The 22721-nt window shown below is 59.2% G+C and overlaps 2 protein-coding genes across 6 annotated transcripts; both read right to left on the bottom strand.

Annotated features, from left to right (window-relative positions):
* Positions 1-954: 954 nt before the first annotated feature.
* Positions 955-13948, bottom strand: UNC13D (unc-13 homolog D). 4 transcript variants are annotated; one of them, XM_081115733.1, is made up of 33 exons: positions 13894-13948; positions 13619-13777; positions 12918-12953; positions 12586-12693; positions 12396-12455; positions 12238-12304; positions 11880-12063; positions 11453-11497; positions 11214-11282; positions 10960-11029; positions 10693-10797; positions 10496-10588; positions 10317-10420; positions 9079-9196; positions 8844-8968; positions 8647-8737; positions 8510-8566; positions 8336-8433; positions 8182-8233; positions 7969-8102; positions 7751-7871; positions 7254-7397; positions 6962-7060; positions 6652-6858; positions 6432-6500; positions 5164-5243; positions 3810-3915; positions 3659-3730; positions 3201-3284; positions 3001-3121; positions 2665-2788; positions 2011-2207; positions 955-1669 (listed from the first exon to the last, which is right to left on the bottom strand). In XM_081115733.1, exons 2-33 carry the CDS (start codon positions 13733-13735, stop codon positions 1548-1550), a joined length of 3279 nt encoding a protein of 1092 aa, XP_080971859.1. In that variant the 5' UTR covers positions 13736-13777; positions 13894-13948; the 3' UTR covers positions 955-1547. The 4 variants fall into 4 exon arrangements, with proteins under 4 accessions (XP_080971859.1, XP_080971860.1, XP_080971861.1 ...); XM_081115734.1 differs by having other exon boundaries at positions 13891-13938; XM_081115735.1 differs by lacking the exons at positions 13619-13777; positions 13894-13948 and adding an exon at positions 13056-13248.
* Positions 13949-15126: 1178 nt separating this feature from the next.
* On the bottom strand, positions 15127-22270 carry WBP2 (WW domain binding protein 2). 2 transcript variants are annotated; one of them, XM_081162768.1, is made up of 8 exons: positions 22148-22270; positions 19975-20083; positions 18623-18758; positions 17852-17944; positions 17089-17223; positions 16798-16920; positions 16284-16360; positions 15127-16175 (listed from the first exon to the last, which is right to left on the bottom strand). In XM_081162768.1, the coding sequence occupies exons 1-8, from the start codon at positions 22204-22206 to the stop codon at positions 16122-16124; spliced, it is 786 nt and encodes a 261-aa protein (XP_081018894.1). In that variant the 5' UTR covers positions 22207-22270; the 3' UTR covers positions 15127-16121. The 2 variants fall into 2 exon arrangements, with proteins under 2 accessions (XP_081018894.1, XP_081018895.1); XM_081162769.1 differs by lacking the exon at positions 17089-17223.
* Positions 22271-22721: the final 451 nt, after the last annotated feature.

The raw sequence follows: 22721 nt of genomic DNA, 5'->3' as shown, positions 1-22721 counted from the left end.
GGCTAGGCTGCTGCAGAGGCCTAAGGGCTCCCTGGGCTCATGTTCTCTGAGCCAGGTCTACTGTGGTTGATGTGGTGGGGACCGTGAGCCTTGGACACAGACCTCCCGGCCCCACAACTCCTCTTTAGGACTCAATGGACAGCTGCCACTGGTTATTTTTTGTTTTCCAAAAGATGGCAGGGCCCCTAGTGGTTTCTCAGAGGAACAAACAGTGCCTTCTCAGAAAAACATTAAAAGTGGGGCCCAGAGGAGGTGTCCTGCCTCGCCCCACCCTGCCCCCTGAGGGCTGAGTGTCCCAGCCTCTGAGCCACCGCCTCCCTCCTGCTGCTCGCAGCTGGCCTGTTGGGTGTGAGAAAACAAAGCTAATGGGCTCCTCTCTGTGTGGGTCTCAGGTTCAAAGCTGAAAGGGGTCATGGAGATATCTCATACCTCCCACACATGTGCAGGCTCAGAGAGGTTAAGTGACTTGACTAGGGTCACACAGCTAGAATGACAACTGGGCATCAGGCTCTGACTCTCAGTACACAGAGCACTGCCCTCCAGGCAGGGCTGAGATCTCACTCCTCTAAGCCCTGTTGTTTAGAGCAGCCACTCAGCCTCAGCCTGCACCCCTGGGAGGCTCCCCACTCATGGTGCTCCCCCTGGAGTTCAGGCCCCTGTGCTGGACAGTGACCACAGAAACGGGTGTGTCCGTGGCGTTTTGTTCAAAGCCCTTTGTCCACATACCAGTAACACCAATTACCCCAGCACCTGCTTCTGCATCAGTTGCCCCCACACCTACCTCATTGCTCTGTAACGTGGGGGAGTCATGGGTGGGCCAGACCCAGGGTGGGGGCAGGTCAAGGTGTCTTGCGGGCTGGGCAGGGGTTTGCATGACCTGACGTCTGGGCCCCACTGCAGGCCGACAGTTTATTCTCTAAGAGAACAATGGATTGTGATTTTTTTTTTATTTTTGCTAAGAACATTTCTAAGTGGCAGGTACTGGCTCAGGAGGAGATGTCCTCAGTAGATAAGGCTAGCCAAGCTGTCCTTTCTGCTTCCACCCCTCCATGCCAGCCCCACTGCTTGCCAGCTCTCACCTAGCAGAATCAGGTCCCTGGCTCCAGGCTCCTTAGCCTGGGTGTTGGTAGCCCCCTCAGGAGAGGACTTGGGCTCCCTTCATTACAGCTGCCCTGCCCCCAGGTCCTCATCTTGGTCAGGGTCCCCTCTCCTCCCATGAGAGGGTCCCTGTGCCCACAGCTCTGGCCCCCACCCAGTGGCTAGAATAGGTTTGCTGGGGGGCAGCCGACTGAGCCCCTGCTTTACTAGAGCAGCTCTTCCCAGAGAAGAGCAGGGTAGGAGATGCAAACAGCTGCCCCCTCCTTCCCCGGTGCTGGGATTTGGCAGAGAATGCTGAGGCCAAGGCTAAAGGCAAGGAGGGAGTGTAAATACTGCTAACAGTGTCCCCATCACCGTGGACCCCACTCTGGCAGGAGACCAGAGGGGGTCTGCACTCAGGGCCTTCCGCATGCTGGGGCTCCCAGACTTGCAGGACCCACCCTCCACTGCTATCGCCCTGGCCGTGGGGCATGCTGGGAGGCCTGCTTGGCTCGCTGCCGCCGCAGCTTCACAAACACCTGGGCCTCGCGGTCACCCTTCCGGCTCTCCAGCAGCTGCAGGATGGGGTCCCCTGTGAAGAGAGGCATTTGGGAGTCAGATTCTGGGGGAGAGGCAGTGCCCAGATAGAGCAGGGGACCTCAGGCTAGCTAGTTAGCCTCTTTGTGCCTGTTTACTCATCTATAAAATAGCAATAGTATCTGCCTCATTGGGTGGTTGTAAGGATTGAAAAAATAATATATGTCAGGTGCGTAGAACTGGCCCATAAGTGCACAAACATGACCCAGTCCTGTTAGCAAGATGGCCCCTCTCCCCAGGTAAACTTGGTGACCTTTCTCCACCTCTCTGGGGGCCCGTTTGAGCCTTCACAGGCTGCCCCCTCCCCTCTGTCCCCAGTGCTGGGCTCAGGCCTACCGTTGGGTGTGGGATAGGTGAGGGGCAGGCGCGTCTGAGGCACCGCCCCAGACTCCTCTGTCCGGTTCAGGCCGTGCACGGAGCACAGCGGCAGGAAGGCCTCCCCTTCCAGGTCATCAGCCCCCAGCGTGTCATGGTCCAGCACCGTTAGCAGGAGGCATGCCCCGTCCTTCTGGCAGGGCTCAGCGGGCACCAGGCTGGGGGAGGGGGCAGAGCTGGGCTCAGCTGCCCACCCCACACACTGCCACTGCCATCCACCCCCCTCCACCCCCCAACATGGGTTCACCTCCTGATTCCTGAGGACAGACCAGGACTGGGAGAAAGAAGCTCAGATGGGGAGAGGATTGCAAAGTATGACTGTGGGCTGATGCTTTATACAAGGGGGCCCTGTGTCCCCAGGCCCACCTGTGTTGGGGAACAGAGGACTTCAGGTTCAGGACCCTTCCCTGGAAGTAATGGGGAGTCTTCTCCCAACAGTCTTGCCCTCCCAGGGAGCAGGTTTGGGACCTATGCGAGCAAACCCTTGTCCCAGGTGCCCCTCCCAGGGACCCAGATGAGGTCCTCTCAGGGGAGACCCTTGGCCCCAGCCAGGAGGAGCAGGCCTAAGGCTGGTCCAGGGCTGGGGAAGTGCCGCAAGTATGGGGACCCACTCACAATTCAAAGGTCTCATCAAACAGCGGGTGAAGGTCCTTCTTGTGTTTTTGGGTCTCCCGGGGAGCCAGATCAGGGAATTCGTGCCTGGGCTCCAAGGTCAGCTGAACAAAAGGGTCGCTGGAGCCTGGCAAGTGGCCCAAAGAGGGGACAATGGCCAAGGATATCCGAGCCCTCCTTCCAGCCCCCATTCCCTGCAGCTGTGTCCTGCTCAGCACTGCCCCCTCCTGGTAATCCAGAGGAAATGCACCCAATGCTCCTGCTGGGGGAGCAGAGTCTCCAGGGACTTGGGGGAGCAGGGCAGGGAAATGGAGTGACCCCTGGGCAGCCTCCACCCACCATTGGAGTCCAGGGGCAGCAGGCTGGAAGCGCTGAGCAGCTCCACTCGCAACTTCTGCTCAGAGGCGAGGTAGGAGACCTTGACTGTGACGGCCCCAAGCTCCTCACTGGTGGTTTCTGCCTAGGGGCGGGGCACAGGGGCAGTGTCAGCTGGGGCTGGGCTTGAGCGGCAGGGCTCCAGGTGAGGAAGGGAGCCTCACCTGCTGCTGGAGGCGGCCACAGAAGTACTTGCGGATGAGCTCCCGGCTGGAGGCCGCCTGCAGCTCCAAGTCCCTCTGCAGAGCCTGTGAACAGGACCCAGCCGAGAAGTCACCGGAACTGTCACACTCGGTCACAGCCCAGCCCTGCCCTGCTGGAGCTCGAAGCCAAGAGGGGAGACATCAATTTGGCATGGAAAGCTCTGGGCATTAAGGGACCACGGGCAGGGGAGCACACCCTCAGGATTGCCCTGGCAGACAGGCACGCCACCCACGCAGTCCCACAGCACCCTTTCCACCATGCTTAGAACCTTATGCTCAGGTAATGTTCTCCTGTTGTCTTCACGTTTTAAATCACTTTTGAAAGAGGCCTACATTTTCATTTGGTGCTGGGTCCTGTAATTATGTAGCTGGCCCTGTGCACAGGCTCCCCCTGCCCCAGACACACCAAAGGCTCGTACCTTGAAGGTGGCTGTGTGCAGGGCCTCAGGTGGCAGGCCACAGCCCTCCGCATAGAAACAGATCTCCAGGTTCTATAGGGTGAGGAGACAGACATCAGAGATGACCCCACACGCTCGCCCACAAGGGTTATCACTGCGTCACTGGTACTACCTGCAGCGCAACCTTCAGCCTGCTAGAGGCCAAGGGGCAGCTCCGCTGGGAGGTGGCCACCTCCGCCAGCACGGTGAGCGTGTGGGTCCAGAGCAGGGCCAGAAGGCTGGGGTGAGGCGCCAAGGGGTGCCGGACACAGGACAAGAAGCCGGACGAGGAGGAAGCAGAGATGTTTTTGAGAAAGGGCCTCGTGGGACCCAGGCCCATCCACAGCTCCTCCCCACCCCCACCCTCCAGCAGCGTCACAGGTGAGCCTGGGGCCAGAGGCGCAGGCAGGAGTGAAGGGATGGGGAGTGAGGGCGGGGAGCTGGCCAGTCCCATCCAGCACGCCGCCCGCCTAGTGAATACTCCTTCTCGGGGTTACCAAACCCCGACAAACGGTGTGGGGGAGGCGGGTCCTCCAATGACTGAATCCTGAGTCGAGATTCAGTTGCAGGCTCGGTCCCCAGCCCGCTGGGGGGGGGGGTTGTTTGGGAGGCAACCAGTCGATGTGTCTCTCTCACATCGATGTTTCCCTCTCTCTCTCCCTTTTCCACTGTCTCTGAAGAGCAATGAAAACAATATCCTTGGGTGAGAATTAAAAAATAAAAAATGGAGGCAGTCTATATTACAAGGAGTTAACTTAGATACTTACTCTGAATCAGACACTGTTCTGAGGGCTCGTGAGACAGTGGAGAGTAAAGCTCCTTAGTGGAGATTAAACTGTTTTAGGTGAAAATCAGAGCTGAACAACTGGCATACTGTGGCCTAAGAAAGGAAGAAGGGGGGCTCCCGCGCCCCACCCCCACCCCGCATCACTAGGAGTGGAGGGGAGCTGGGAGGGGTGGGGGGGGACGGGCCAGCGGCCACCTCGGGCCCAGATCCCATGTGGAGGACCTATCATCATCATCATTGTCCTCAATGCAGTCACAGACCACTTCCTGCTCTCAGCCCTTCACGTGACTCATTTAGTCCTTAAGAGAGGCCAGAACTCTGACCATCTACGCAGAAAACTTGAGTAATCTGCTCAAGGCCACCCACTGAGCCCCCGTGAAGCTGGGGTCTGAATCCAGCTCACCCCTGGTCTCATCCCCTGCTGCCCGGTGTGCTGAGCCCCTGCTTTGAGAGAGCCCTTAACTAGAAGCTCCCCTGAATCTGGGGAGAGTTGCCTATAACATTAGGAGGGAGAACTTCAGTCTGTGAGGCCGCACTGCCCAGGGCTAATGGAGAAAAGACAGCAGGTGGAGAGCTCCCTGTCCCTGGAGCAAGCATTCAAGCAGAGGCTGGTGGCATCCTCCCCTGCAAATGGATGCTGAGACCAGGGAAGGGGCAGGGGGAGGGGGGGGGTGCCGCCGGGCAGGCGGCTGCTGCAGACCTGCTGAAGTTCTCCTGCACCAGGTTGGTGTTCATGTAGCAGAGCTCCACCTCCAGGAACTTCATCAGGGGCAGAATGGCCTGCGGGGAGGGGCGGGCAGCACGTCCAGCTCTGGCCATTCCAGTCCCACCCAGTTCCCTTGCCTGACCCGGGGAGGAAGCCATGAGCCTTTGTGTGCAGTGTTTGAACTTCTGCAGGAGCTGGCCCTGCCCACAGTTGGCTCCAGTCACACTGGCCTCTTGAACCTGCCAGGCCTGGTCCTGCCCTTGCTGTCCCCTCCCCTGGAAATCCTCTCGGCTCCTTCTCTTGTTTCCTCTAAGTCTTGACTCAGCTGTCACCCACTGAGCAAGGCCTTCCCTGGCCACTATCTAAAAATACAACCCTCAGTCTGGCTAGTGTGGCTCAGTGGTTGAGCACCAACCCATGAACCAGGAGATGACCATTCGATTCCCGGTCAGGGCACGTGCCCAGGTTGAGGGCTCGATTCCCAGCAGGGGGTGTGCAGGAGGCAGCCGAGCAGTGACTCTCATCATTGATATTTCTCTCTCTCTCTCCCTTCCTTTCTCTGAAATCAATAATAATTTTAAAAATTTAAAAATAAAATACAATCCTCTGACACTTCCCACGTCTTTTGTGCTTTATTTTTCTCATTACCACTCGCCATTGTCTAACACACTGAGTCTGTGTGTGTGTACACAAACATGCACACGAGTTTAGTTACAGCTACACCTCTAGTTATTTATATACTTAGTTCTTTCACCTCCCCCACTAGAATGTAAACTCTAGGAATGCGGGGATCTTTGTCATGGTGTTCGCTGACATATATATATATTCCCTGTACTTAATGCCTGGGACAAAATGGGTGCCTAAATAATTGATGAATTAGTGACTAACCCCCCAAACCATCAATGATGTGTTTCACTATCCCGGCTGACGAGACTGAGGTCAGCTGGCTTGTATGGACAGGACAGCTTTGCTAGCAGGTAGCTGGGAAGGATGCGTGCCCAGGTCTCTTTGGCTGTAAAGCCCACACCCTGCCCCACTGCAGTCCCCACACTAACTGTGCCAAGAGAGCCCGTGGAATGTCCCAACCCTGCCCCTTCAGCATCCAAGAAGGACACTGAGGTCCAGGAGGGAACATTCCTTGCCCAAGTCTGGGGGACTCATCTCTGACACTCCATGACCTTAGGCCTCCTGCCCACCCTGAGCCCTTTGCAATTTCAGACCCATAGAGCTGGCAAAGGTCAACCAGAGGGAGGGCCACTCACATCCTCCGGCAGGACGGACTCCGGGACACCCACCAGGTTCTGGATGTGCTTGGCGATGCCCACCTCCAGCTGTGGACACAGAACAGTGGGGGGAGGCCAGGGCCTGAATTTAGGTTCAGGGAGCGGTGAGGGCTGGACGTCAGCCCAAGGCCTGCTGGGGGGAGGGAGGCTTCAGGCTGAGGATGGGTGCGGCAGGGTCACTGCGGGTTGGACAAGGTACCTGCTCGGCCAGGGTGCGGACGCCAGTGCGGATCTCGTGGCCCAGCCCCGCCAGCGCGCTCTGCAGCTGGGCGTGCAGCGTGTTCTGCAGCTGCCCCTGCTCCAGCACGGCCCCAACTCGCTGCTCCAGTGCCTCCCATGCCAGCTGGGTAGGTAGCTTGCCAATCACCAGCCGCAGCTGCTCCATGTCATTCACCACCACGCACAGCTGGGGGCGGGCATGGGCACAGGGGTGTGGAGCTTCCTGAATAGTGGCAGGTGGGCCAGCCTCTACCCCCACCCCAGTCCCAAGCCCCAGCTCTGGTCCTCACCATATTGGCTGCATGGCCCTGATCCTTCTGGCCTGCAGCGAGCTCGCGGGCCCGGGTCCTTACCAGGCTGCAGTACACCAAGGCCAGCCGGCAGGTGTCCTGGGGTAAGGAGAGGACGGTCAGTGGGGGTGGGGAGAGGCACCCAGGAGGGGCGGATGGCGAAGGCACGGGAATCTCGATGACTTTCGGGATTCAGGACATAGGCCTTCAGAAGCCACTAGGGCAAGAACCAGGTTAGGGTGGGAAGGAGGCTGTCTTAGAAGGCGGGAAGGGCACAGGGAAGATGCTGCACCTCCACGAACTTGACGGTGATCATGAAGGCCTCCTCTGGGTCGGGCCAGTCCAGCTGCCTGGCAGTGTGGCTGATCTGGGCGAAGCAGGTGGACAGATCCACAGCCGATGTGCTGTGTTTGGTCAGCTCGCCCAGGGGCACCAGCTGGGAGATGGGGGCGCAGTCAGAAAGGGGGGCTAGGGCTTGCTAAATCCATGCCCCTGCCGCCCTCCTTACTTCCGCAAGCATTCAGAGCTTCTATCATCTGCAAACACCCAGAGCTGGGCAGGGGAACAAGCAGGGCTCCTCCCAGACCCCCCCACCGGCTGCAAGGATCGGTCTGTAAAGGGAAGCCACGATGAACTCCGAGGATATCCGGAGGCAGCGTTTTGCATACACCTGGCCTAAAAGCATCCTTTATTGCCAGTTACTTGCTTCTGCACACCCTGAAGTCCCAGCAGAGCCCCAAGCCCCACCTTAAAGCCGGGACCCCAACCCCACCCGGGCCCCGCCCCCACCTGGTCCATCTGCACAGCGCGCTGCACTCTCGCTAGGGCGACGCTGTACGTCTTCTGCAGCCAGGAGGGGATGGCCGGCTGGAACCAGCGGTGGAAGCCGTCCAGGGCCAGGACTCCATTCCTGGGGAAAGCCGGGACTCAGCCTGGGGAAGGCCTGGGCCAGCGCGGGTGGCAGGCCCTCCTGTCCCCTGCACGCCCGCAGCCAGCCCGCTGCCCACCTCTCCGAGGGGGCCGGGCCCATCTGGCAGAGCTCCTTGAGGCTGATGTAAAGCTGAAACAGACTCTCGCCCATCTCTGGGGACACGGGGCCGCTCACTGCCGCGGCTGTGTGGTCCTGTACCCGCTTGGCCACCTGCAAAGTGACGGGATGGTGGGCAGGGCTGCAGAGCCAAGGTGGAAGGAGAGGCCTGGAAACATGGCAAGAGACTCACCAGCCACTGCAGCTCCAGGAAAGCCATGGCGAAGAGGTCGACCTTAAGAGCACTGTAGGAAAGGCAGCCCGTGTGACCTGGTGGCACACACTGGGGTCCCTCTGGTCCCCGCCTGAGCCCGTCCCCACTCTCTCCCACCCAGCCACCTGCTCACTTGTAGAAGATCTTGTTCCACGTGTGCTGGCACTGGTGCAGGTCGCCAATGATGTCCTGTACCAGGCTCAGCAAGGCCTTGCCCGCCTCCAGCATGCCCTGGCAGGGACAGAGGTGAGTTGAGCAGGGCTGGGAGAAACAGACACCCACCTAGCACCCTGTTGAGTCCCCTCACCTGCACCATGGGCTGATGGTGCTGCTGCTTCAGGTGGAACCATTCAACAGTGCCAGTCTGTGGGCAGAGAGGCAGTGAGCAGGGAGGATCGCTCGTTCCAGGCCCAGGCCCTCCCCATCCCAGGGCAGGTACCATACCCGCAGTGCCTCTGTGACCAGGCGGGGCAGTGGGGCACTGTCATGGCACAGCTCTCCAAAGGCCTTCATCTTGCACATCTGCACCAGGACCCTGCGAGGACAGAGAGCCTGCTGCCCCCTACCCCCACTCGCCCCTCCAGCGCTTTCCCCGTCCCTGCTGGTGCCCCAGCTGCTCCCCAGCCCCTGACCCCACTGACCTGAGCAGAGACTGCAGCCGGGCGGGGGAGTCGGCGACCGAGAGAGGGAAGACAGTGCGGAACCTCCGGATGAGGGAGAGGCCGTAGGCCAGCAGGGAGTTGAACGAGGTGGCCAGCTCCTCCCGCTGCAGGCCCAGGAATACGCTGTGAGCCAAGCTGCATTATGGGGCCCGGACAGCCGCTCCCGCTCCCTGGGCCCTGCGTGTCCCTCACCCCACACCCCGCCCTAGCCCACCTGTTCTGCCTTGAGACGGCCCTGGATCCACTGGTACTCGATGCTGGTGATGGGGTGCAGGAGGCAGCTGCTGGGGAACTCCAGGCTCTGGTAGACACGGCTGTAGGCCAGCCACTGCCTGCGGCAGACAGGAGCCCTCAGCCTGGCCGGGTTGGGCACCTTCCTTCCCACTGCTCGCCCAGCCTTGGGGAGGGACAATGCCTGCTCCTGCCCCGAAGCCTCCTGGGGATCCCCAATGACTTGCAGAGGCGAAGGGAACCCATAGGATTTTTTTGTTCCTATAGTACTTTTCAAACAGGTAAATTAATCACCTATCTCTTAAATTAGGATATTTGTGATATTAAAATTCAGACTTTCTTGCTTCTGTTGAAAAATCAGATTTGGAGACTTGAGCAAACACCGGCTGGAACTTCCCTTTGGACAGTTCGAAGGAGACTGCCCAGAGGTGACGACGGAGCTGAGACAAGGTTCGGGTGGGAGGATGCATGTGGGTGGGGGAAGGAAGCGCACGAGCCGTGGCAGTGTCCCCGCCAGGACATGGTGGCCACCTGCATTACAGGCTTGAGCCCAGTGGGCAAACTATGCCCTCACCATCGGTGCCTGCTCCAGTCTCCAGCCTCGCCTGCGTCCCCCCCCGTCGGGGAATACCTACCTGCCCACAGTCCTGAAGCTGCCTCCTTCCGCCCCTGACTCAAGTGCCAGGTGTCAGCCCCGGCCCAGGGCAGCACCCGCTGTGCCCTCCTTCTGACCCCTCAAGTGTACTGAAATGTCTGTGAGCTCACATGTGCCCTTGCTGGGCTTCCCACATTTGCTGCAGCCCTGGGAACGTGACGGGTCCTCAACCAAGAGTCAGTAATCTCAGTGTACAGATTTGCGGACTGGAAGGCAATGGCACTGGGAAGTGGGGTAGGGTAGGGGACAGGGGTGGCAAACTCAAATGCCCAGAGGACTCAGGTGATGTCCGGGAGTGATGACAATGTGACAGACTCGGGAGGACAAGCTACTCTGCTCTGACCTGCTGCAGCCCAGCAAAATGACAGCCACGCATGCGGTGTCAAGTGCTAGTGTTCCGTGAGAGGGTGGTGATGTGAATCTGTAGGGAAATCTCCCAGCTTTTATAAGTTGGTAACTGACTCAAAACTAAAGACACACAGTTTGGGCCAAACAGAAATCTCTCGAGGGTTGGACTCGGGGCAGCCAGCACACAGGTGGGCGGGAAGGGAGGGGGGTGCACTCACGCCATGGACTGGTGGAAGTCAGACAAGTCCTTCTGTGTAGCGTGGAGAAACAGGATGGTGGCAGCCTGGGGACTCAATGACCCATCCCAGGAGGTACTGCCTGCCTGCAGGGGCAGGTGGAGGGGTGTCAGGGCCTGGTAGGCAGACCTAGGCCTTGCCCAGCCCCAAGAGGGCAGTACCTGGTGCTGGGTGACCTCATGGGACACGAGCTGCTGCAGCAGGTGGAGGTGCACCGTGTAGCTGGGCTGGGAGCGGCTGGCGGCAGTGGCTCTCTGCAGGAGGGCCAGCGTGGCTGTGAGCAGAGTGCCCGTGCCCTGTGCAGCCCGTCCACCCAGCTGGGCCGCCAGGAGGCCCCTGGCCCTCATCCCAGACCTACCCGCTTGTGGATGAGCTGGAACTGGAGGTGGCACTGACCACGGTCTGGGTAGGTCTCAGTGCAAGGCTCCAGAGGGTACCACTGATCCTCCCGGCAGCGCAGGTCCTGGAGGCCAAGAGGTCAGGAGATGCTCACGCCCGTGAGTGGGGAAAGGGAGGTGATGGGAGGCAGGACCCATCCTCAGCTTGGTACAGACCTGGAACCCTCCCGAGCTCCTCACAGCCCCCCTCTGCCTCTCTCCTGGGGATTGTTCCCCAACCCACTCACCTGTAGCCTCAGAACCACGTTTCCCAGAAAGTCATCCTGGCCTTTGTCCTTCCGGGCCTCCTTAAAGATCCTAGCACAGACAGGGGACATGAGGGAGGTGGGCCGAGAGCCTGAAGGGCCAGGATAGCATCTGGCCCCCACCTGCGGCCACGGGGCCAGGACGGAGCCTGCTGCCCAGCAACCAGTGCTGGCTGCATGTTGGGGGAGGGCAGGAGGAACCCCCTCTCCTTCCCTGGGAACCCGGCGGCACCTACCTCCGCAGCCCATGAAGATCTGTGAGCTCCCCGAGCTTCTGCCTGACAGATTCCACAGTGTCCAGGTCCCTGGTGGGGACAGGGTTGAGCTGCAGGCAGAGGCTCCAGGGCCTGGACAGCAGGAGCAGCTCCTCGAAGAGGCTGTCCTGGGAGCTCCTGACACCTTCAGCTGGGGCCTCTGCCACCCTCGCTCCCACCCCTGTGTCTTCCCCACCCCCACAGCGGGGCACGTTCCTTACCACATGTCCAGATGGAAGCTCGAGTTGCTTATGTCCTCAAACTCCCTGTCGAGAGGAGGGCACAGTCGAGGGCCTTGCAGGGTAGACCCACCGTCCAGGCCAAGGCCACCCCAGCCCAGGGCTTGTCTCCTGAGGCTGCGATCCCCAGGAGTATCACCCGCTGTGGAATCTTAGCCGCCTCCTGGAAACTCCACCTCCCCTCCCCTCCCAACCGCACCCCTCCTTCCTTTAAATGAAGGCTTCGGGCTGCCCCTAGACGGACCCAGCTGTGCTGACCCCTGCGCCCGCTGGCACACTGAGCAGGCTCCTCGCCGGTCAAGCCAGGCTCCCTCCCAGATCCAGGCGGTCCTGCTGATCTCACTGCCTGGGGGACCCCTACACTGAGAGTACCCCCAGATGGGGTGGCGGCTGGGACAGGGCCACGTACAGGATGAAGGTCTCGTCCCAGACAGGACTGAGTGTCTGGGTGATGACCTGGGTGCGGTGGGTCCGCTCCTCGGGGATGGTATGCCTCACCACAGCCTTCTGCTGCCGCCGCCGAGACCCGGCGCCGCCCTCCGACGTGCCCACCCTCTGCTCGATGCCCAGCAGGCAGTAGGGGTCACTGAACCCTGGGAAGGACGAGGCAGCCAGGGTGAGCTGGGCTCTTCGGGAGGGTCCTTCATCCCCCCCACCCCTCCCCACCTCAGGCTGCACGGGTAAGGAGCCGAGCCCACCGAGTGACGGGACAGACTGTGACAGGAGAGGAAGGAGCCAGGAGGAAGGCCCACAGCACCCCTGCTCACCGCTGACATCCTTGCCCAGGATGCCTTTGGCTTGTTTCACTGTCGCCTTCAGACAAAATACTGGCTTCTGGAGAGAGAGGAGGGGGCGCCTGAGTCCCGGAGGGAGCTGGGCGTCCCAGTCCCGGTCCTTACCCAGGATGGCCCTGGCCCAGGGTTACCTCGAGCTCCTGGACCTGCTGCAGCATCCGCTGGTGCTCCTCGGGCTCCACGTGGAAGGCCTGGTGGGGAGCAGGGGGGAGGCTGAGGGCACGGGTGGGGAGTGGCCAGGCGGGAAGGGCTCCTGAGTCCAGGCTGCGGGGGGGGGGGGGGGGGGGGCCGGGGGGGGGGCCGGGGGGGGGCCGGGCTCACCTCCTGCAGGTACCGCAGCAGCTCGGAGGCCTCGCTCACATGGTTGGGCTCAGGCTTGCCCAGGCGGTGCAGGACCGTGTAGAGGGCCTCCTCGTACAGCAGGGCCCGCTGAGACACGGCAGGGTCACCTCAGGACCCAGACCACCCACCAGCCCCCGGACACCAACACCGCATGCCCAAAGCAGGGACAAATGACCCACATCTGCAGGGGAGGGGGGAGGGGGGAGGGGCTGCTGCCATCCGCCATGGCCAGGATCCCAGGGGCCTGTTTGGGAAGATGCGGGGCTGCTTCCTGGCACCTTTCTTCACCCCCTCAACACTCCAATTCTTACCTCCTCAGGGGAGAAGTGGTGGGATGGAGGTTCGATCTGGGGAGCAAGGAGAAAAGACAAAGTGTCCCGGAGGCCCAGGCCCAGGCCCAGGCCCAGGGCCCCGGGGCCCTGGCCTCCAACCCCACCGGCGCCACACACCTGTTCCCACAGCAGGCCTTCCGGGGGGCCCGCCCCTGCGCCACCTTCCTCGTTCCCCCCTGGCCTGGGGTGGCTGAGGTCCATCGGTGCTCAGCTGCCCGGCAGCGTGAGCTCTGGGCACCGGGGCCCCCACCCCCTTTCCTTCCCCAGAGGAAGCAGTGCTGCTTATCGGCAGCGCTCGCACCCCAGCGGCGGAAGTGAGGCCCGGCGGCGGAGGTGGGAGACGGGGGGTCATGCTAAGCAGGCCTGGGGGTTGCTCAGCTGGTCCCCAAGCAACCTGGCCCCAGTGGGGACACTCCCTGCCTAATGGGACCGGTGCCACTGGAGCTGGAGGAGCAGAGTAGGTGGGGGTCAGCTCCACCAGAGACGGGACCCAAGGCTCAGGGTGGCCCAGAGAACACACAGACTCTGCTCTGCTGGCCCAGAAGGCTCTGCCCAGGGGACAGGGTGAGCAAGGGAGGGGACCACACACTCAGCCCCAGCCTGAGAGAGGTGGGGCCTGCACCCGAAGACCGCAGAGCCCCACCCAGGCCAGCTCTTCTCCCCGATGAGGTCACTCCTACCTCCTGAGTCGGTTGGGGCAGGGGATCTTGTAGCGCCCGGACCCTGCGGCGCCTTATCTTGATGGCCTGGCGCAAGAGGGGAGGGCGCCGCGCGGAGTGGGACAGGAGTGTCGCCATGGTGGCCAGCTCTGCCCTTCCCTTCTGCTGTGTCCACTGCCGCTGGGTGAAGATAGCGAAGCCGCAGGATTATGCAAAGAGCCCAGGGCTGCCACCCTGTACCAGGGGAGGGGTGAAGGAGGGCGGGCGGGGAGACGGCCAGGTCAGGGTTTCACCACCTCAGAGGCCCGGTCAGGCCCTGCACCTTCCTGCCTCCCTCTGGCCTGTCGGGGATCCTGGGAGGAACTCTCCCAGGCTGGAGGCGAGTGGACGCGGTAGGCGGGTCCGGCCCCTCCCCACCCTCCCACAGTGGCTCTGGGGAGGGTCCAGTGTTCCCCAGCAGGGGGCGCCAGGGCAGGTGGGGCAGTGGCCATGCCCCATCCCAGGGGCTGCACCCAGCTGGGCCGGGGACTGAGGGCGGCCTCCCTGGATGGGTAGGCTTCTTACCCACAGACTTTCCTGAATAGGCCCGGGAGCTGGGGTTGGGGTGGGCAGGGCACAGGGTGGGGGCTCCAGAGAGGTGTCTCCCTGGCAGGTGGCCAGCTGCTCAGCCTGCCCCACTCCACAGGTGACATTCCATCAGGGTGATGGGGCCAGGCTGCACCAGGCAGGGACAGCGGACGGCCCCTGCCCCCACAAGGATAGTCAGGTGTTCCCTTCAAATGTCCTTGTGGTTTAGCCAACCCCAGGAGCTCCTTTGTGGGGCTGGCCAGGAGGAAGAGGCGAGGCTGCGAGGCAGTGCCTAGCCTCTCTGGAGGGCACCTTGGTCCAGAAGAGGCAGGAAAATGGACACTTCAGAGCTCGGCTTTCTGGGAGCTCAGAGACCTGCCAATGCCACGCGCAGAGCCTTCTTCCAGGCCAAGGTGGGGGTAGGGTGGGGGAGTGGGTGGGTGAACAGGCCTGGGCATGGACTTTGGCTCCTCCTTACCGCCCGCTGCCTGGGCACTAAGGAGAGCATATCCCACAGGAGCCAGCCTGGCTGGGCTTTAGCTGCGCCCCTCACAAGCCCGGGCATGCTCCTCCTGGCCACGGCTGGGGCCAGGGCCAGGGCCGCACATCCACAGGTTGTGAGCACAGCAGCCAGGGACACAAACGCACACTGGCCCTGCCTCCAAGGCCTCCTATCCAGGGCACTTGCTGGGCTGCACCGGGCCCCAGGGGTCTCGGGGGTTGGGCACAGTTGCTGAGTAACCACCAGGGAATGGAGACACGAGAGGCCTTAGTTTTCTGGGCCTAAATGGGCCATGAGAACAAGGGACTCTCACATGGGAGGGAACACTGTCTCCCTGAGCCTCCCCGATACCTCAGCAGCCAGATGGCTTTTCTCCCCACAGGCTCACCCTTGGTACCACACAGAGCCAGACATGGTCCAGTTACTTTGTCTTTACTACTTTACATTTTCAGCAGACAAATCAAGGTGCAAACACGGTTTATTTCACATTAATATATTAACTGGAATTTTTTGTCAAATAAATAGGGAATTCTCTTTAAATAACCATCTCCTCACTTCACGGCCAGTCTAGGAGCAAACGGGAGCAAATTTGAGTGCATCAGGGGGCACATTGCCAACCAGGCATGAAGCTTAAGGGGAAGAGGGCAGGCTGACGGTTGCAGAGCGGTCGTGGTCAGCACGCGCCCAGGCAGGTCCCGGGGTCAGGGGCCTCTCGTTCCAGCCCCCAGCAGCCCTCTCATGGCATGCTGGGACGGACATGCAATCTCCAGTTCCAAAAGCCCCTTCTAGATGGAAAGAGAGAAGGCAAAGGGAAACAAACTCCAGAAACACCCGCATGGAAGCAGAGGGCTTCCTCCCTGAGCCTCAGGCCTGGCCCTGATGCTACCCACCCCTGAAAGCTCATGTTAAAGCCCCCAATGTCACACACTGGTGGCAAAAGAATGACCAAGGGCAGGACAGGACAGGCAGGTGTGACTGGGGCTGGATGCGGGCGGAATGTGGACTGACAGTCCGGCGGACGTGGCCTCCATGGCAGGCACAGACCGGAGCACGGAATGTGAGCAGGGCTGACAGGGCCCTTGGGTGGACCGGAGGCTGGATAAAGTAGCTACCAAAACAAGGGAGCTAGACTGCGGCAGAGGAGGTGGCCAGAGAGTCCCTCTGTGGGTAGAAGCTACTAGAGCAAGACAGGAACTCGGGGGACACCCTACACTCCCAAGGAGAGCCCCAGAGATGCAGCGAGGGAAGTGCGCTGGGCTTGGGGACAGTGTGGGACGCTGGAGGCGCAGCTCCCAGTCAAGGGGCCCCACCCTTCCATCAATGCCAGTTCCTGGTAAGTGTTTTATAATCAGATCTGGAGGAAGAATACGGACCCCCATCACCCCCACCCCAGATCCGGCTCCCCAGGGAGGGGAAGGAAAGAGCGATGAGGTGCAGGAGGCAGGGGCGAGGGGTCTACTGGGTCTTCTTATCTTCCGGCGGGTAGTAGGGAGGTGGCGGAGGCTGGTTCTGAAGAAGGAAGAAAGGAAAGATCCTATTAGGTTCAAAACAAGCCAAGGTCTCTGCCCCCAAATCCCAGCCAACTGTGGCCGCCCTGCTCCCGTCCCTGCTGCCCACCGTGGGCATGTAGACGGTGTGTGGGTTGTCCGGGTTGTAATAGGCGCTAGCAGCTGCTTCTGCGGCCTTGGCTTCAGCTGTGAAAGCAAAGACACCAGGGATAAGCCTCCCCTCCTTTTCCAGCCCATGACCCGGCCCCCCACTGCTCAGGGTAGCTGGTTCGAGGACTCAGTTCTATCAGCGAAACAGCATTAACGCCCCAGCCCCCCAGCAGCCCTCACGTGGCCGTCCAGTCCTCCTTCATCTTCACCACAACCCCACCAAGTGCTGCTGTCAGCATGGGCTTGCAGTGGAGAAGGCTGAGGGACAGAGACCTGCCTGGCCCCGGGCATATGACTACCTAAGAGCGGAGTGCTGAAATCTGGCTCTTCCTCCTGAGCCTACCACACTGCCAGGCCCCTGGGGTAGTCCCTAGGCCAGGGGTCATTAACCATCTGGGGCTCCCAGTCAGACTCCAGCCATTCTCTGAGGCTCTCTGTGCAGCCATGGGGATGCGAGCAGTCCAGGGCCTCACCTGCAGGAGTGGAGGGGACATCGGGGCCGCTGACTGGTGGTTCCATGGGCCCAGGGTAGGGCGGTGGTGGGGGCTGCACGTATCCCATGGCCCCATCCATCATGGGAGGTCCTGGATAGAACTCTGCTCGGGAAGAGAGGGACAGGGACCCAATGAGCAGCCCAGCCCTCTCCAGCTCCTTGATTAGTCCTGAAGCAGGTCACAGAGCAAGTCTCCCCTCTACACCACCCTGGCCTGGGTGAGGCTGATTAGTGGGTAGGGTGAAGAATGGGCAGCAAAGGACACACTCACCAGGTGGGGGCGGTGGATAGGGGTAGCCAGGAGGGCAAGGGTACATTCCATTGGCGACTGGCGGGGGAAAGACATAGGGCCCGGTGGGCAGGTAGGAGTACCCATAGGCTCCAGTGGGGGCTTCGCCTCGGGAGGCTATAAGTACAAGGGAGAGAGAAGTGAGTGTCTCGGGCCCGGGGCTGGGGAGAGGGTGGTCCCACCTCTGCGAGGGGAGCCGCAGAGTCCCAGGATGTGCACAGCAGACATGCCTTATCCCACTCCATTCCTCTCCCACCCACACTTCAGTTGGTCAGAACAAGGCGAGGGGTCAAGATGGGGAGAGAGGTCAGAGCTGGGGTAGAGGGATGGATGGGTGGAGGGAGGGAGGCTCAGGGACAGGGCAAAGGGTGAGGCTGGGTGAGGCTGGGGACCAGGTGAGGATGCCTGCTGTACATATCTTGGGGATTTAAAATGGTTGCCTAAGGGTAGCTTAATTGTTGGGTGTTTTGTTTTCTGTGAGGCCACAGTAAAATGTCCTGAGTCCAAACAGCTTCATCAGAATGTCCTACACCTGCTCCAGGCAGGGAGAACTCAGCCTGTTGGGTACAGGACAGGGTGATGCTAATTATGGGCTTCCTTCCCCACTCCCAGCCCCGGTTAGCCCGGAGCCCAGAGACTTACCTCTTAACACTTCAAAACAAAACAAAACGTAAACAAACTCAAACGAACAAAAAGACACACACTTCACTATGTCCTTGGCCCCTAAGTTTTAGAGCCCTGATACCTTGAGATGCCACCTGTAGCATCCGCTGTCCGAACTCGATGGCGCCCCCTGCCGTAAAGGTCAGCTTGTAGGAGGCGGAGCCTTCCCAGCCACCTGAGAAGAGTGAAGCAACAGCTCAGGAAAAGGACACCGAGCGCTCCGAAGAGACGGCCATTTGTCCTCTCCAGGCCCCGTTCAGTGGGGAGGCCTCCGGGGAAGGGCTGGCCCTGCAGCGCCTCAGTGTGATCAGGCCGAGCCGGCCGTCTGCCTCCACGTCCGTCTCCGCGTCAGCTGCTGGCTGCCTGCCTCCCTCCAGCGCCTGCTTTGCAACCGGGGGCTTTTCCGTCTTGCAACAAGCTTGTCCTCCCACTGAGCACCATAAGTACATCTGCCCTAGGGCCTCCCACCCCAAATAAAGCAACTTCCCAAGAGTAGGTACAGTCAGCAGCCACTGACGTTCAGAGCAGGGCCTCCTGAGCATCACAGGGGCAGCTCCTCCTGGCCCCAGGGAGAGGTCCTTCCACACCCAAAACCTGAACACTTTGCTAATTTCACTCTCTGCAAAAGTGATGTGAGCTGCCCCCTTTAATGCCAGTGTTTCCCAGTTCCCGTCAGCCAGAGCCTACCTCTGCTGAACAGCTGGCAGCCCAGGGGCTGGTTCTGGCAGCTAATTCAGAGCCAGGAAGAGGGCAAACTGGGTGACAAGGGACCAAAGAGGACACCGCCAAGGCAGCAGAGGCACTGAGAGCGCCTGGGGAGGTCCTGTCATGTCCCTAAACCCCCGTCACTCACCTCCTGCCTCTGCCTTCACTGTTCCCTTGATGTAGTTTGCACCAAACACAGGCTGCTTGATCTCACAGTCCTTCACCAGATAGAACGGCATCATGAAGGACCGCATGGCATCCTTCCCCTTGGACAGAAAGATGACCTGCAGCGAGAGGAGAGAGAACCATCACCAGCCAACCCCCGCCCGCCGGCCGCCACCTCCCACACACAAGGAGTCCCCAGCTGCGCTGGGCGGGCAGCCCGAGCCAGGGTTTTGCAGGAAAAGGGCCTGCAAAGCTCGGGCAGAGGCAGATGCGAGGCTGGGAAGGATTCCTGAGAAGGGTGCAGGCTGAGCTTCACAGAACTGAGAGCGAAGGAGTGGTGAGGGCGTCAGGGCCCAGGACAAGGGGGCTGCCGTAAGTTTCCCTCAGACTTGCTGCCCAAAAGCAAGAGTCTCACACCCGCACCTGCAGAACCTTGTTTCACCCACAACTTGTAACTGAAAATGCCACTTGAGCCTAGCCACACGTGGCTCAGCGGTTGAGCATCGACGTAGGATCCAGGAGATCGCGGTTCGATTCCCGGTCAGGGCACGTGCCTGGGTTGCGGGCTCGCAGCCAATCAATGATGACTCTCTCATCATTGATGTTTCAACTCTCTCTCCCTCTCCCTCTCCCTTCCTCTCTCTGAAATCAATAAAGATATATTTAAAAAAAAAAAAAAAAAAAAAGATGCCACTTGAGCCACCAGAAATGGGTTTTGAGCCTCTCTGTTTTCCACTAAGTCTTGGTGATTAACACTTGAAGAAATGCTCCTCTTCGGACCAGTGGAGTCTAACTCTTGGGTAACTACAGACCCTTTCCCAAGAATACCAAGCTCCATTTCTTTGGAAGTCTCTCGGCGTCTGCCTGGGTAACTCTCAGTCAAGTCCCATTGTGCAGTCTGGAGTTTCTTGCTCTGCAGGGTTTTGCTGGGCTCTCTGCCCAGTCTGGAGACTGTGGTCATGCTACTGTATCTTGTTTACCATATTTATCATCTAGATGTGCAAAAGGCCTTATAGGCTACTCTTACAGAAATAAAAATAAAAACCTCTCCCCTCCAGGCCCAGGTCATCCCAGCAGCTGCATCCAGATACACAGAGACTTTGCAGCAACAGCTCTGGAACCTGCAGAATTCACTGCCCAACAGCCAGTTCGGCTGTGCAAATGGCCTGGTGGTTCTAGACTTCAGAAGCACGTGGCAGAGACACACCAGCAGTGATGAACTAATGTTCACCTGGTTCAGAGGCCACAGACTCACAAGACTGAGGCTGGACTTAAGACTCACATTAGCCTGCAGGAGCCCCGCCTCCAAACCAACCACCGTGCTGTGCAACTCACCCGGTAAGGGGTAAGGTAGACGGTCCCTTTCTTGGTCCCTTTGAAGGCCTCTGGCACATTCTTCATGTCATTGAATGTAAGTTCCACATGCTCATAGGACATGAGGATGCTGTGACGAGAAAGGAAAGGGCCTGATGAGACCGTCTGCAGCCATGATCTATTACCCCAGGGACTGGAGCCTCCTGCTAAGCTGGTACCCGGCAAGTCATCCCTTTTAACAGTTTCAACATTGCTGCAAGGAAACTATTACCATAGCCATGGAGATGAGCAAGCTGGGGTTCTACAGAATTCCCCGACTCCACTTATCCAGCCCGAACGGCCAGCCCAGCAAAAGAGCCCCGGGGATCTGGTGACACAACAGTCCCTCGTATCAGGTTAGATTATCTGTGTTAACTCTCCTGGCAGGTGTTCTGTTTTTGTTGGTTTGTTTTTTAATCCTAACACAAAAACATCCTAAGACATGACTACACTTTACAGAAGGGCTGACATCAGGGCTCCTTTAAACCTGGGGTCTTAAGCTGGGTCGGTGGGGACGTCAGTTCCTGAAGCCCCAAAGACGACTCTGTACATGCATTTTTCTGGGGAAATCTACAACTTTCATCACTCTCAAGGGGGTCACGACTTGAAGAGTAAGGCTGACTATTGTACAGGTGAAATTTTCAACACTAATTTAAACTTCAATTACTGTATACACTTTTTTCTTTCAGCTATGAGGCTGTGGCATTTTCTGAAACAAGGCACACCATTACTCAGCAGCACGGAGCCTAAGCCAGGTAGGAGGCCCAACAGGACAGAATCATTCTTGTCCCAAAAAAGTCTCACTGAGAGAGTAAGAAAAACAGTCCCTGGAGGTGTGTTACCAATGGCATCAAAAGTGCATGTCAGGCCAGGGACTGGCTCACACACAAAGGCTACAAACTGGGAACAATGTGAGCTTTCTCTGGTTATAAGACAAGTTCACGTGGTTCCATTTGTTTTCCTCCTCCCAAATATCACAACTTCCTTCGCTTGAGAGGGGTAAGTGGGAAGAGGACTGTACCAGAAAAGAGAAGTATAGCTCAGAGAAAAGAGGTCATTACCAGGAACAGGATGGTCTGGCAAACTCTGAGCAGGTAAGATGGAGGGAGAGTCAGCATTCTTAGGTCAGGGGACTCTGACTCATCAAGCATTCCCAGGTCACAGCCCCTGGGCTGGGTGCTGCCCTTAGCAGCCTAGGAGGCTCCGATCCCACCAAATCTCTGGGGACTCAGGTTCCTCCTAAGCTCCTTCTGCCTTCAAGTAGAGCTTCAGGCTCAGCATAGCTCAACCAGGGCTGGCTGGTCTGATTCTCAATGCCCAAGGAGCAAGGAGAGAGAGAAGCCATCCAAGGAGCCCAGACTTTGGAGGAAAGGCAGAATTAACTGGGGGAGTTGGTAGAAAGAACCTTGAAGTTGGGAGACCTCTGCTTGGGGGGTGAGGGGGGTAACCCAAGTCAACAGGTCTTCAAGAGAAAAAAGCAAGAAGGAACCTTTACAAGGATGGACACTGTGGCAGGAAATGTGTTAGACGCTTGAATAACGATATCTAGTTCATCTCACCTCTGGCCTGTTTCTCATCTGAGCAGTTCTGGAATACACTGGAAGGCTATATAGTGGTAGTTTCACCTACTGATTTTGGAGTCAAGATTCCTTTCCTGGAATTCCATCTCTGTTACAGCTCTGTGATCTCAGGCAAGTTACTTAACCTCTCTGTGCCTCCCAGGTGGATTCCCTACGTGTAAAATGTGTATTAATAGTACCTGCCCCACAGGATTTAGTATTAAATAAAGTAGAAGAGGGGCAGTGCCTGACACGTAGTAACATAGTAAACGTCCAAAAAGGCAATTATTTCTGTCTAAGGCTCTTCCCATCACTTAAAAGTCACCGATTCTGGGAAAGGGGCTCAAGAACTACCCCTAGGCCCCACTTGCGCCCCTAAACTCCGTCCCCGTTCAGCCGCCCCACCCCCACCCCACAGCTGACGGGGAGCCCGGCCCCTCCCCCGCGGCCCACCCACCTCCCTCCAGCCCCGCCCCCAGCCGTTGCGCCCCCCCCCCGCACCCCATCAAATTCCCCTCTTGGCCGACTTATTCCCCACCGCCCACATCTCGACGCCCTCCCTTCGGTCCTCCCGGGCCCTGCGGCGGTGTTTTCACCTCTCGGTGTTGTTGACGATCACTCCGCCGCCCTCCGAGTGATTCTTGTTGAGCGCCATAGTCTCCGGGAAAGGGGTCCCGAGACTCGTAGCGCAGTGCGCTTGCGCTCCTCTCCGGCCCGCCCCTAGTGGCGTCGTTCGTATTAGCGCCAGCCAATCAGAGCTCTTCAGCGGAGGCTGGCCCAACCACCTGATCCCGAGTGTCACGTGGTAAGAGTTTACTCCCTCTTCCTCCTCCCTCTTAGTTTCTCCTGCGTCACAAACACGTTGAAGACTACAACTCCCAGAAGGCAACGCTCCCGCAAACTCTGCGCATGCTCATGAAGGATGCATTCTGGAACCTGTAGTCTTCCAGACCATAGGCCTGAATGGATTACCTACCCTGCGTAACTAAACCTCCTGGGCGCTCACCGCCTAGTTCTCAGCCGGACGCGAATGAACAATTGGGCGCGTCGCAGGGGAAATTAAGGGAAGCAGCACTGGGCACACAGAATGGGGGCTGTAAACGAAACCTGGTGTGTGGAACTCCCAACAGTCACCTTACTGGGGCATCTTCAGTCAACTCAACGAGCATT

The sequence above is a fragment of the Miniopterus schreibersii genome (assembly GCF_964146895.1).
Source record: "Miniopterus schreibersii genome assembly, chromosome: 16".
In the NCBI taxonomy this organism is placed as follows: domain Eukaryota; kingdom Metazoa; phylum Chordata; class Mammalia; order Chiroptera; family Miniopteridae; genus Miniopterus; species Miniopterus schreibersii.
This window is presented reverse-complemented; position numbering and strand designations above follow the sequence as displayed.

Coding starts and splice junctions, on each gene's coding strand:
- WBP2 (XM_081162768.1), bottom strand. CDS start 22,206: ATGGCGCTCAACAAGAATCACTCGGAGGGCGGCGGAGTGATCGTCAAC. Junction 20,084..22,147: donor ATCGTCAACAACACCGAGAG/GTGAAAACACCG, acceptor TTCTCGTCACAG/CATCCTCATGTCCTATGAGC. Junction 17,945..18,622: donor AGTGAAGGCAGAGGCAGGAG/GTGAGTGACGGG, acceptor CACTCTTCTCAG/GTGGCTGGGAAGGCTCCGCC.
- UNC13D (XM_081115733.1), bottom strand. CDS start 13,735: ATGGCGACACTCCTGTCCCACTCCGCGCGGCGCCCTCCCCTCTTGCGC. Junction 10,421..10,495: donor ATGAGGTCACCCAGCACCAG/GTACTGCCCTCT, acceptor CTGCCCCTGCAG/GCAGGCAGTACCTCCTGGGA. Junction 5,244..6,431: donor AGTCCGTCCTGCCGGAGGAT/GTGAGTGGCCCT, acceptor CCCTCCCCGCAG/GCCATTCTGCCCCTGATGAA.